At 37.2% G+C, this 13,682-nt stretch overlaps 1 protein-coding gene across 1 annotated transcript in view; it reads left to right on the forward strand.

Annotated features, from left to right (window-relative positions):
* The window catches only part of LOC110173036 (protein diaphanous homolog 3), a 161,459-nt gene that overhangs the window by 18,598 nt on the left and 129,179 nt on the right, over nt 1-13,682 (forward strand). The window contains exons 7-18 of the mRNA XM_055154823.1: nt 402-476; nt 555-624; nt 2,043-2,179; nt 3,075-3,180; nt 4,635-4,745; nt 5,138-5,256; nt 5,410-5,526; nt 6,042-6,160; nt 6,232-6,296; nt 7,489-7,593; nt 10,029-10,352; nt 12,877-12,991. Coding sequence (XP_055010798.1) covers nt 402-476; nt 555-624; nt 2,043-2,179; nt 3,075-3,180; nt 4,635-4,745; nt 5,138-5,256; nt 5,410-5,526; nt 6,042-6,160; nt 6,232-6,296; nt 7,489-7,593; nt 10,029-10,352; nt 12,877-12,991 — 1,463 coding nt within the window. The remainder of the gene's footprint in view (nt 1-401; nt 477-554; nt 625-2,042; nt 2,180-3,074; nt 3,181-4,634; nt 4,746-5,137; nt 5,257-5,409; nt 5,527-6,041; nt 6,161-6,231; nt 6,297-7,488; nt 7,594-10,028; nt 10,353-12,876; nt 12,992-13,682) is intronic.

The raw sequence follows: 13,682 nt of genomic DNA on the forward strand, positions 1-13,682 counted from the left end.
TAGATTTTTGGTATTTTTTGACATTGTTTTTTATAAATGCTTGCTTTGTGGTTTTACTTATTAAAACTGCCTCGACAAAGTCTGACATTTGATTTTAGTTTTGCAATAGAAAAAGGTCACAGACATCACAACACTGAAGCTGATTTAATTGTATGTATCAGTGTTTCCCATTAATAAAAACATATAGAAGTGCCAGCATTTTATTTTGGCCAGTAGAGGCAATACGTGACATTTATATTGCAAAACATGTATAAAAATAAAATGATTCAAAATTTGTATTTCTTGTGCCACCATAGTCTCAGTATTAACCATTGAGAAACCCTCTATGTTATGAAGTCTGTCTCATGTTATGAAATACAGCTGCAGAAAGAGATATAACAATATGTTTGTTTGTTGCACAGTTGGGTGCAGAGCTTTGGGCATGAAGGTCTTGGACTTCTGATGGACATCCTGGAGAGACTGCTGCAAAAGAAACAGTGAGGACATTCAGTTTTATGTGATGCTAAAAAGATGCACAAAGCCCACTTTACCATCTGTGTTCTTTCTGTTCTCAGGCAGGAGAAAATGGACAAAAAGAACCAGCATAAAGTTGTACAGTGTCTTAAAGCCATCATGAACAACAAGGTAAAGTCTAGTGTTTTTTTTCTGCATCCTATGTTGTATTGCTGTTTCTTTTTACTCAAAATAACGCAATTTGATCTCATTACATTAATGCCTCGGTAATGTGCTTTTAGCTGAAAGCATTGACAACATATCAGCAAGTAATAGAGAGCATTGCAATTACACCAAAGATTCAGTTTTTAAAATATCACTGCAATAGAAATGAAAGAAACTAACCAGCCTTAAAGCAAACCTATTATGCAAAATCGACTTTTCAAAGCTTCCAACTATGTTATAGTTGTTTCCTTCTCCATACTCACCTGAAGTTGTATTTGCAAAGATTCATACATGTTTGAGCAATCTTTTATCACTTATTTTCAAGGCACCATTTTGCAGAAAAAATGCAATTACGGTGGAATTTTCCCCCCAAAATCATGCAGCCGATGGAATAGCCCTTTGGAGAAATTGTAAAATGTCTATTGTTTTAGCCTTTCACTTTTGATGGTAAAGCTCTCATGCACCCCATCTTTTGTACAGTGCGTTGTAGCTAAGAAAAAAAACTAAATCTTGCCACACGGAGCTGGGGCCCGGCGGAGGCAGATACAGGCACACTGGCACAAACGCTGCTGTAAGGTCTCGTGTAATCCGGCGTCTCAACAGGAGCCAGACGCCACGCTTACCCGTAGGCCGCTCTGTCAGCCCAGACCTTTCCCTGGCTGGAGCACGTCTGGGGATGGGATGTACCAACAATGCCAAGAAGACAGGTGTTCTCTGCCAGCTGTCACCGCCGCCTTTTCTTATTCCATATTTCTGCTTCAAGACACACAGCTTCTTTGTCTACCGTGTGTCATCAGTGGCATTGTGATGGTTTACCCAAAGTTGCCACGCCATAAATCTGACTTTGGGCTATTTTTGTGTTACGTGAATGACACTTGAGTAAAAAAAAGTAAATAAGGTTGAGTTTTCCACATCACATTTTTGTTTGTTGCATTACTTCAGCCTTGCATATATTAACACTGTTATTAGGGACATAAGCCTTTTATTATAAGCTCATTCACATCTATAATAATTTTTTACTGTGTGTTGTAACCTGCTCAGAATAAGAATGGATATTTTTCAAGTTATTCTGAGCAATACAAAACCCTGAAAAACAAATGGTAGATAGCCTTAGAATGTTCCACAGTGTGGCATTAACTTCATATAAGTAATTGTACCCCATAGTAAACTTTTAATGAACTGCATATTAATGGTATGCAAACTGTAGTTGTTAGCCCTTTATCAAACAGACATTGCTCTAAATGTTTAAATTAAACAATTTCTTTTTTAAAAGTAAACACACTCGGCTTCTGAAATCATTTTGTATGTTTTGAAGGGATAATGTGTTGAGTGTTGTGTTTATAAAGAGCAGAATTAGAGCATGTTTTGTTGTCTTTTTCTTTCAGTATGGCTTGGATCGCATTTTGGCAGAAGAGAAAAGTCTTGCCTTGCTGGCAAAAGCCATTGATCCCAGTCAGTCTGCCATGATGACTGATGTGGTGAAGCTGCTCTCGGCCATCTGCATAGTGGGCGAGGAGAACACGTATGTTACTCACCACGGCCTCAGATACTACAGTTTATTCATGTATTTTTATAAACAGTAACATTACACATTCCTCAAGGTTTAGATTGTTTATACTCAAATTAATTTTTAAATTATTGACACTAAATAAAACTAAGGGAAATATCTGTGTTTTAGTGTTGTAAAATTGCCATTACTAAGCAGGACTTAAACTGGATAAATAAAGAACTAAATCTTGCAAATGTCCTGTTATCTCCATCAACAAAGGATAAAGGAGGAAAGTAAATCAATCAAATGAAACATTTAATGAAGATAGTCATATACTGTCCTTCTGATTGAGCCTGGACTTTCAAATGGGAAATGGAAGCATGCCAAAGACTTGCAATACATTTTTTTTTAAAGGTCCTATATTACACAAAAGCTTGAAGTCATGTTATGTTGTCAAAAACATACCTGTGTTTGTTTTGTTTAGTTTACACACGAGTAATCCTTTATCATTCGTGTGTCTACATCTCCAAAGCTCAAATGCACTGTTCCACATTGTAATGTCATGAAGTTATTGTTTTCAAAACCTAACTTTAGTCCAATAGAGATTGTCAGTTCCAGGATTAAAATTATCCAAATGATTCTAGTGAAGGTGTATGGAGTTTAAAAACACAGTGGAGCACTTCCTGTTGAACACAGTGTTTTCTGTTTGAGAGAAGAACTCTAGGTATGGTTATGATAAGGAAACAACATTACAACATAGATCAGAAAATAGTGTAATATGGGCCCGTTATTTAAAATACCATGGCTAAATTGTCATAGACTGCATATTGCATTCCTCTTGTTACTTGTGTGATTTAGTTGTGCTTGTTATTAGCTTCATTTATATTTTAACCATATGCCAAATCATGTACTTTCTTTCCTGCTCTAGTTTAGAGAAGGTGCTGGAAGCTATCACGACAGCAGGGGAATGGCGGGCCATCGAGAGATTTAGTCCCATTGTGCAGGGACTCCGAGATCGCTCTGTTCAATTACAGGTAAGTGAAAAGTACATGCAAAACCCCTGACACTTGTTCTTTTCAAAATGGAAATTAGGAAAGGTCATTTTCCCCATTATATAACAACTGTATCCTTTAGTTCTTTGGGGCACTAACACAGACTGTAGTTAGATAATGTCGCCTTGTGAATTATAATTTTAATATTAAAGGTCCTATATTACACAAAATGGATTCTTGTGAGCTTTCATGTTATAATGTCCTCATCAGAAACATACCTGGATTAGGTTTTTTTGTTTTTGTTTTTTTTCACACATGTTTGAGGAATCCTGAATTTTTAGTCTATCTACATCTCCAAATCTCAAGATGCTCTGTTCTACCTTGTGATGTCATGTAGTGGTTGTTTTCAAGTTAACAGCTACTTTTTAACCTTTTATTCAGTAGATATTGACAAATCTAGGGATGATTGTAGTGAAGATGTATGGAGTGAAGCACTTCCTGTATTACTAGATGACATCACAATGTGGAGCAGAGTGTTTTCTGCTTGAGTGGAGAACACTACATATCTAGGTTTGCAGGGTTTGTTAATCAGGTGTGAATGGAACTAAACAAAAGTCCAGGTATGTTTTTGATGAGGAGACAACATAATAACATAGATCAGAATACAGCTTTAAACTGCTCTTGAGGATTTAGTACTTTTGTGTTACCATTTACATTAGTTTTGTTCATATTTAATTGTATATTACCATTTATTTGTCAACACAATTGCATTTTTATAACAAATTAAACCGTACTTTTGTCACAGCAACAGTGAAATTGGATGATACAACACACATGTAATCCAAGCACTGAAGTCAATTTGATGGTGTCCAAATTAGTTTCCACTCAATTTGAATATGAATTTACGTAGTGGTCAAATTCTTGGCTTGCACGTGCAGAAGCTGGTGTATCCTGTGTGTCATTTGCCCACCTGCAATTACTAGGTTTGAGTGACAAGGTAAAGAATAATGACAAATATAAGTGTGCTATCAAACGGAAAATGAACCTGTAAACATCTGAATATCCTTCCTGGGCGCCCGCATTTGCCATAGCCTCTTTTCACACATGAGTGAGCCGCTCCACTGATCAATAATTGAGTTTTCTGTCTGTGTTTGCTGGGCTAGTTGAGGAGTCACAGAATGCACCAGTCTCTGTGCAGTAAACCAGGCTCTAAGGGGAGTGGAAAACCCGCTTCCAAAAGAACGAGTTTGCCCTCAAATTGACTGTTAGTTAGGTTTGTGTGTTTGGGTCCGTGGTAGCAGCATTAATATTAAAATCAACCCCCCTCCACAGTTGGCGACTAGAGAAAATAGACATGCATTAGTCATGGTCCTTGGCTTCTCAGGGACATGACTCATTTAAAATGCATGTCAGTGTGCTTTTCATCAACTGGAAGAAGTTGTCCATCTCTCCTGGTTCATTCTGCTCATTGTTGTGTGTCCTCTTCGTGTTTGCAGGTGGCGTGCATGCAGTTTATCAATGCGCTAGTTACGTCTCCGGAAGAGCTGGACTTCAGACTGCACCTAAGAAATGAATTCATGCGCTGCGGTCTAAAAAAGATCTTGCCTGTAAGCAAAAACACACATACTAAACTCTCACCAACCTCATATTAATATTTAAATGAGTTGTCCACTCCAGTAAAGTATTGTGAATTTGTCTCAACAAATAATTTATACAGCACAGAGAAGCGTTTACATGTTCTTTCTCTGGCTCAGTGCTGAGGCTAATGATCTTCTACTGACATTATGATCTATAACATTACATGTTTGTTTGCATTACATTATGGCGTTGCACTACGCCTTGAACCCCACAGTTGTATATTAGAGTCCCACTGCTTTCATTGTTGAAAATGTGAATTCCTTTCCAGTCTTCGTAAAAAGTTCTTATATATTTTTGTATTTTGAACAGTACCTTTTGTTGCTGCCTCTCATACACTTTATTTTCTATTGCAATTCTGTAGCATCTGGCGAACATCAGGAACGAGGCCCTTGACATTCAGCTAAAGGTATTTGAGGAGCACAAAGAAGAGGACATGATAGAGTTTTCACATAGGCTGGAGGACATCAAGGGCGAGTTGGAATATCCTTGTCATTTTTGCACTCAGTGCCTAAATATTTCTAAACTCATTCAAGTTTACCAAAATGTCAATTACAGTAAAAATAAAAGAGCATCAATTCCTTTTACTTGTGTATCTTTTTGATTCACTTTGTTTGAATCCTTGACTCCCTGCACTGATGCAGGGGATGTCTTCAGTATTGTGCACTGCATGGTGAAGGACAGCAGTGCAGAGCCCTATTTTCTCTCCATACTGCAGCATCTCATGCTCATACGCAACGACTATTTGGTCAGGTAAGTCGTTCTCTAGAGAAATTTGTACATACATTTTTACTTGATTCATTTAATTTAACTACTCATTGCTGCACATATTATAAAAGACCTTCAGTTTACTATTTTAGCCCCTGGATTTACCTTTTCATCAAATAATTTTAATTCATTTTTTCTCCCATTGTAAACCAATATATACCAGCTACAATTCAAGTGACTTCTGAATCTCCTTTCAGTCCTCCAAACTTTAAATCGTTGATCTGAAGGCTAATGTAATGGAGGGAAATTTAATCAAAGAGAATACTCAAAGAAAACTCTCTTTCATCTTCAAACCAACTGTATTGTACACAACACCTGAATGGCATGAACATAAGCGCTTCTCTCAAAACATTTTATTTCACATTAAAAGCTATTTTCAAAGGGTTTTTATGGTGGTTCATTTGAACATGTGTGTGTTAAATATAATTTAATTTAGTTTTCGCATATAAATTATGTTTTGCTTTGCAATCTTCTATTTCATATTGTACTTTTCTCCTCAGACCTCAGTACTTCAAGATAATTGATGAATGCGTGTCTCAAATTGTTCTCCATCGAAGCGGCACCGACCCAGACTTTGAATACCGCAAACGCCTAGATGTTGACTTCAGCCACCTTTTAGGCAAGTTGGAAAATTAGAAATAATGCATAATGTAAAACTGCTTAGTTAATAAAAGTTATTTTGTTTTACAGAGGTGTGTATTGATAAAGCTCAGATTGAAGAATATGAACTAAGAGATTCAGAATGGGCTCAAAAGGTATGGATGAATGAAACAGTATGTGCTTGTGAAATAATTATTCTTTTCTTACATAAGGTCAAATCATTTGGCAAAACAGTGTGTACCTTACAAGCCACATTGCTATACAAACTTTTTATTTTACACCCAATTTATTGTTTACAATGTGCTGATAGGGTTTTTGAAGATCTTTTAAAATTTCTGGTTGTTTCCTTGGAAATGATGACATGGCGTTCTTTGAAATGTTCCACAGTATGGCATTAAACTTGTTTATTTTGCTCTAAATTAATTATAGGAACTTTTATAGCTCAAACATAACTTGATTCTGTGCTTCTTCTCCAAATACCTGACCAATAATTTGGCCTGCTGGAGTTACATTCTTGTTTCCATGGAGATAGAAAAGTTTAATGCCATACTGTGTTTTTTTCCAGGCACAGTAATAACATCGGACATCAGACAACATAGAGACATGCAGGTGGCAGACCCTTCACCAGAAATGTTACATCATGAAATATACTAGACATCGACCGATATGGGTTTTTTCATGATTTATACTGATTGTTTAGAATCTAGAGCAACCGATGGCCTATAAACTCTATAGATATGTAGGCCTGATTTTGATTATATTTCTCTAAATTTTATAATTCTAATTTAAAACACTCACCTACAGTCCCTTTTTACCATAAACCTTCAAGAGAGCTGTGTAGTCATGTTTTGAGCAGTCTATTTGCAGCAAGTCACCCAAAACGATATTGTCCTGTGCTGGAAATTTAAGGCTAATAGTGATTTGGCTTAAAAGTGCAAATATCGGTCGATACCGATATATCAGTCTATCTCTAATTTAAAATAAGTTTATTCGCATAATTAGTTTAATTTGATGCTGCTTTTTAAAGTAAGGAATAGATGGGATTTTTGTGCGTCTGAGGTCACCAGTGTTGACTGCTATGCTTGAAGTCTGAAAACAGCAGGTTGTGGTTTCTGATTAGAATGATTAGTCCACTGATTAACATTATGTATGGCTCTTAATACTTTTATTAATAAATTGATGCTCAAAAGGTTAAAATGCAATCAGTGGATAATGTTAATAGAGGTGAAATGAACTTTGATTATATAAAATTGTCCGTTCATTTAACAAGCTTAAACTTTTGAGTATGTAAGTCAATTATGTGTCATGCTCTTTTGTTGATTATTGCAGTTTTGTTTGTCCCTTTAGTTTGATGAGGAGCTTTTAAACCGACAGGAGGCACAGGCACAAGTGACAAGATGTGAAGAGAAGATTTCTGAACTCCAAGCAGAACTACAAGCATTTAAAGCACAGGTAATTTTATATAGAAGAAAATCCTATCAGTGATAAAATGTTGGAGTGTGTCCAGAAGATGGCTTTCTAGACCATTGAGTTTCCCATTAATACAAGTGATTATGGTGCCCCCCTTAGTCTGTAATCTTGATCCATAGTCCAAAAACAACATGGACTATTACATTGGCATAACAAAATCACACTACAAAAAAAAAACAACAACATACTAATAAAAGACTGCTTCATTATGAACTATAATATAATTCCAAGTTCTATGTCAGAAATTATATTGAGTATGTAATTTACAATTTAAATAGCCCATATTACCCTATTTTCTGATCTATGTTATAATGTTTCCTCATCAAAAACATACCCTGAGTTGTGTTTTGTTGCATTCACACGTGTCTAACACATAAACCCGGCATATTTAGGCTGAGTTCTTCTCTGAAACTGAACGTAATCTGAATTTAATTTGTATTAAAGACTGATTTGAATGTTTAAAATAACTATATTTTCTTAGGCATAGTCAGCGAATCTCCAGAAATGTAGAATATAGCTACATATATAAGGACACAACAGCAGTATTCATTAATCTCCCTAAAAGTTCCATCATTGTGGGATTGGACCATTGCCATCATGAAGCGCATTATTTCTAACCTAAGCACTGTTAACCTGATTTTTACTGTCTTAAAATGTGAAAAAGAAAACTGGTTAATTTTTAGTGGTTCGCAGTGGTCCAAATTTATTCCTCACTTACGTTATGCAGCATTCAAATTATTCACCTTATTGAGTTTATAAGCACTTCACACTTTCAGAAACCACAGCAGAGTTTCAGCATGGCTGTGAAGCTAACAACAGCTAGCGGCAGAGTTATTTTGACTTCAAGAGCTGCTTATATACTTTAATATCTGTACCACACCGGAGCAAGACAAATTTTGCTCAAATCAGGAACACACCCTTTAGTGATTTTGACAATTAAAGTAATAAATTATGTATTCATTTTAGATATCAAAATTCATCTTCATTCATCAAAAAATTAAACAAAGCTAAATTCCTATATCCATCTACCTTCACCTGTTTTCTGTCTACAATACTTGCTGTTGCAAACCGTAGCTGCACACCCCACACTGATCACATGGCTGTTCTGGTATAGTCTCCTTTATAGTGCTCTAATGAGATGCATTCTAGCTGTGTTCAGATACTACGTGTGGGGTTTCTCCTCTGGTGCTCACGGTTTGCTTTGACATGGCGGGGCTGCACTGCTGGCCAGAGCTGACACCAAGTCTAATGAGAACTCTGACCAGCACTCTTTATTGTCCATTTCTAATTCTCTGATCTCTATCCCATAAGAGCATGTGTTCCAAAAGCTATTTATTCTGACAACCAGCTTCAGTCTCTCTTCTGGGACAGTCTTCAACCCTCCCTCCCCAACCCTCTCTACACCCCTCCTTCCCCCAAACATACACTCCAGAGAATCGCTCCTACGCCCCGGCACTGGGAGATAACTACCCTCGGAAAATGGATGAAAACTTCCCGTTTTATTTTGCAGATAATTTTTCAATTTGGATGAGCAAACATTGAAAGAATACTCAAACAGCACCTTGGCAGAAATGTTGAAAAGGCATGTTGGGGCGGTTAAGCAGTTTTAGCCCTTGTGGTGGTGTGTATATGCAACTCCTGTACACTTGGTTTCATTGCTTGGGCCTAGGTTTGTGTGTCATTTTGACTTTTACAACACTGAAGCGCATTCACTTGTTCATTCAGTAAAGGTGTTGCTCTCTCAGGAGGCAGCCGGAGAGCAAGGGCCCAGGGCTGACCTTTAGTGAATGCCTTTAATCTAAAACTGGTGCATGGATCAATAAACCATTTGCTCCATATGATACAATTTACAGAGCTTTGTAGCCTCCACTATAACATTTGATTTTTTTAGCTTTGGAAAAAACAAATAATGCCCTGCACAATCTGGACCACTTATGGGGCATTGGCCTCTGTGCTGAGTACTAAGTCTGTGGTGTGGAGGTAGAGCTTTGTATTACATTGTCCCTGACATTTCAACAGTACTGTTTTTTTTTTTTTTCCTTTTTCAGAATGTATTGATTGAGGATTTTTTTTTTATTTTGAAAATGAGTGATGATACAAAATGCCTGTGAGGAGCTGACCACAGTGTACCCAGACTAGGGGCATGTTTTCTGGTATAGACAGCCAACAAAAACCTTGCTACACAGAAACTGAGGATTCCTTAATGAATATATCACAATTAGAAGAGATATGCACACTCATAACACAGTTTATTGGTGTAGAAAAGGGATTATAGGGACTTTCTCATCTAGTGTGTTTCTTGCACATCCAGTTAACTAAATCTTTAATGATTTGTAAATTAAAATATCTCTGTTTTTGGTAATTTTTTAAACCACAATGCTTAAGTAGCTTATCTGTAATGTATTCCACTTCTCCAGTTTGGTGGTGTTTCAGTTACTCCTGTCCGAGCTGGTCAAGCGTTGCCTTCTTCACCGTGTGGGCCCAGGCTCCAGGCTCCTGTCCCAGGACCAGCAGGCATACCTCCACCCCCTCCCCCACCACCCCCTCCTTTACCTGGATGTCCCCCTGCTCCACCTCCCCCTCCTGGACCACCTCCTCCGTTTGGTGCCCCACCTCCACCACCACCTCCAGGGTTCGGGGGTCCCCTGGGCTCTCCCATACCCCACGTGTTGCCTTATGGACTACAACCCAAGAAGGAATTCAAGCCTGAGACCTCCATGAAGCGCCTGAACTGGTCAAAGGTAGGTCCTGTCGAGATCTAGAAGTATTTACAGACTATACTTGAGGCTATTGTAATGGATTTGATTAAATAAATCCAACCTGCTAGAGTTTTTCCTTCAGTATAAATGCCAGTAATATTTGGTATTTATAAACGTATGTAATTGTCAGTGAACTAGGAACATCTTTGTTTTAAAATTAAAATGGCAGCATGTATTACCATTTGGGGGTAGATCTTACTAAGCAAGTTGTAGTTAAGACCACTAGATTTTCTTTCTTTTTTATAACGTAAACAAAAAATAATAAATATACATTTAGAGATATTACTTTATTTTCATGGTGGATTTAATTAGTGACACTGGTATTATGATCTCTAGAGAAAGTCATTAGACAAAAGTTATTGATCCACAAGGGAAATTATTTGGACATAAACATCATACACACTAGCACTGATAAACTGCTCTTAGCCTGGAATATACGAGTCACAACTTCTTGGAAATTCAGGACAGGTGTTGCTGTTGTTAACTTTGTTCCTGATGTTTCTTGGCATCATTTCACCGTGTTGCAGATGAAAACTACAGATGTCGTCTTCAAAATAAGCCGCTCATCTTATTTCTTTGCCAACTCAGTGATAATTGGAAATACCAGATGATCAGATGCTATTGTCGGCCTCCGTGGTGCCTTTTACAGATGTTCGTCTCATGAGCACAATATTAATTCAGACACTACAAGTCATAGTGGTCTGTTGAACAATTAATAATTTAATCTCATTTGTGCTATACAGGTGTGAGGGGAAACTTCTCCATATGCTGCAGGTGTATGGGCTGCACACAAGGGACTGGCTGCCCCATATCACAGCTGTGCAAGACCCTTACATATGTCAATGTTTTTGATTTGTTTATTATAATAGAGTCATTTGAAGGATACAATTAATGTATACATATTATATACAGTATATTATTGCTTTGCCTGGAATAGTCAACAGTACGGCATTACTTATTCCTCTTGGACTAGCAGACGCCACCAGGCCAAGTTAGGTCAGATCTGTTGCTCGCATCAAGAATGCACATTATGAATCTATTTTAGTACTAGGTCTCCTGTAATTTTAATAAATGCAAGATAGAGTATTTGAATACCATAATGTGAAACATTCCAGGCAAAACACAAACATTGCTATGGAGACCAGCAGGGGGAAGATCCTCATCAGAAAAAGGAAAAAGTTACAATGTGCACCTTTAAGTAAATTTAATCATCAATAATGGCCACTTTACCAATATTCTGAACTGTTATTCGTTCGAGTAATTTCTCTGTCTCTGTCTCTCTCTCTCTCTCTCTCTCTCTCTCTCTCTCTCTCTCTCTCTCTCTCTCTCTCTCTCTCTCTCTCTCTCTCTCTCTCTCTCTCTCTCTCTGTCTCTCTGTCTCTGTCTCTGTCTCTGTCTGTCTGTCTCTCTCTCTCTCTGTCTCTGTCTGTCTCTCTCTGTCTGTCTCTCTCGATCTCGATAGGTAGGCAGGTAGGTAGGTAGGTAGATATATAGATATAGATAGATAGATAGATAGATAGATAATAGATATATGAAAAGTGTAAGATGAAGAAATAGGGACCAGTTGGTTAGGTAAGCCAAAAAGGTAGAGGTAGAGCCTGAATAAAAAATGTCAAGATTTGAAGCCCTGTCAGCCAACTTTCAAACAAACTTTCTTGTCTCGCCACAATGTCTGGTGGGTTTCAAAATCTCCCTTCTTCAATAGACATTTTTACTCCCCATTTGCCATTCTCTTGTGGTTGTATGTCTTTTTTAATGGTCCACTGGTTGTATCTCAACCTGAATCTATTTTTGTAAAAGCCAATAAACCAAAAGTCCTTTACTGTCAGAAGCAAGCACAACACCTGTAAATTATTCTGAGCTAAAGTATATGTTTTATCTCTCAGCCACATCAGGCCTATTTAAGTCTACTGCAAGATCAGTTTTTCATGATTTGACCCAAGGCTACGGATGTCCCTTTTATTGTAGCGCAGCCACCCTCTGCATGAACTTGGATCTCAACTTTTTAAAGTTTTGTTTCACAAAGTTACCTACAAGTTATATTAACTTGTAAACTAGGGCATTGTGAACTGCTTATTTACTGTACTAAAACACATAATAATTCTCCCCTATGGGACTAACACTCTCTCTAAAAATAAGATTCAAAATATCTGTGGAACTGATTATATAAATGATACTGAACACAATATCTGGTTTAGCCTACCAGCATCTGTACAATTACCATGGGCAGTAACCATCTAGGTGGGCCCTCACTTCATGTTGTACACTACACATTTTGTGAGTATTAATTACCACTAACAATACTCAAAGACTCCCATCCATGTACTAACCAGGCCCGGCCTTGCTTAGCTTTCGAGATCTGACAGGATCAGTCTTTTGACAAACTGGTATGGCTTAAACACTCAATTGGTCGGGAAATTATAAACACAACACACAATGTCAAATTACGTTACGCGATAATTTTATATACACTTCAGAGTTTGTTCTTTACCTTTTTTCTCCATAGATCCGACCCCAGGAAATGTCTGAGAACTGTTTCTGGGTTGCAGCTGATGAAGACCGATATGCAAAGCCAGATTTACTGACTAAAGTTGCCCTTGTGTTTGGTTCCCAGAGATCAGGTGAGACAACCCAACCTTTTCATTCACATTATTTGTGTTTTTTTGTCCTGGAATTATGCCTGCACAACATTAGACTTAGACTTAGACAAATTTTATTGATCCACAAGGGAAATTATTTATACACAGTAGCTCACACATCTCAATATAATATATAATAATAACAAAGAGAACAAATATAAATGGTAATAATAAATTCTAAATAAATAGCAAAAAAGAAAGCAAGAGAAGAAGAAAAAAGACATAATTATATAAATGTATATATAGTCAAAGTAAAATTGAAAGATAAGTAATAAAATATAAAATCACAGCTTTATAAAAGAGGTCATAGGAAGACAGTGCAACAATAATATGATTATTGACAGGATATAGGGTTATCCGTTACATAAGGGTGAGTTGTTGTACAGTTGTTGGGAATATTATCTGTTACATAAGGGTGAGTTGTACAGTTGTATTCAGTGTGATATTACACCTGCACTGTATTACAAGCACTGTTGCAGCTGCAGTTGCATACACTTCTTTATCTGAAGGCTTGGCAAATTTTATCATTGTGATTCATTGTCAGGATTGAATTAAGATATTTAATTAGGAAGGACAGTAAACACTGGGAGGCAGCTATTGTACTTTAGCAATCTCCAAACCTCTTAAGGGGAAGCTGAATGAGCAGGCACATGAGACTACTGATAAAAGGGAA

Source organism: Boleophthalmus pectinirostris, unplaced genomic scaffold (genome assembly GCF_026225935.1).
Source record: "Boleophthalmus pectinirostris isolate CB_2022bp ecotype Guang Dong unplaced genomic scaffold, ASM2622593v1 HiC_scaffold_19, whole genome shotgun sequence".
Taxonomy (NCBI): domain Eukaryota; kingdom Metazoa; phylum Chordata; class Actinopteri; order Gobiiformes; family Gobiidae; genus Boleophthalmus; species Boleophthalmus pectinirostris.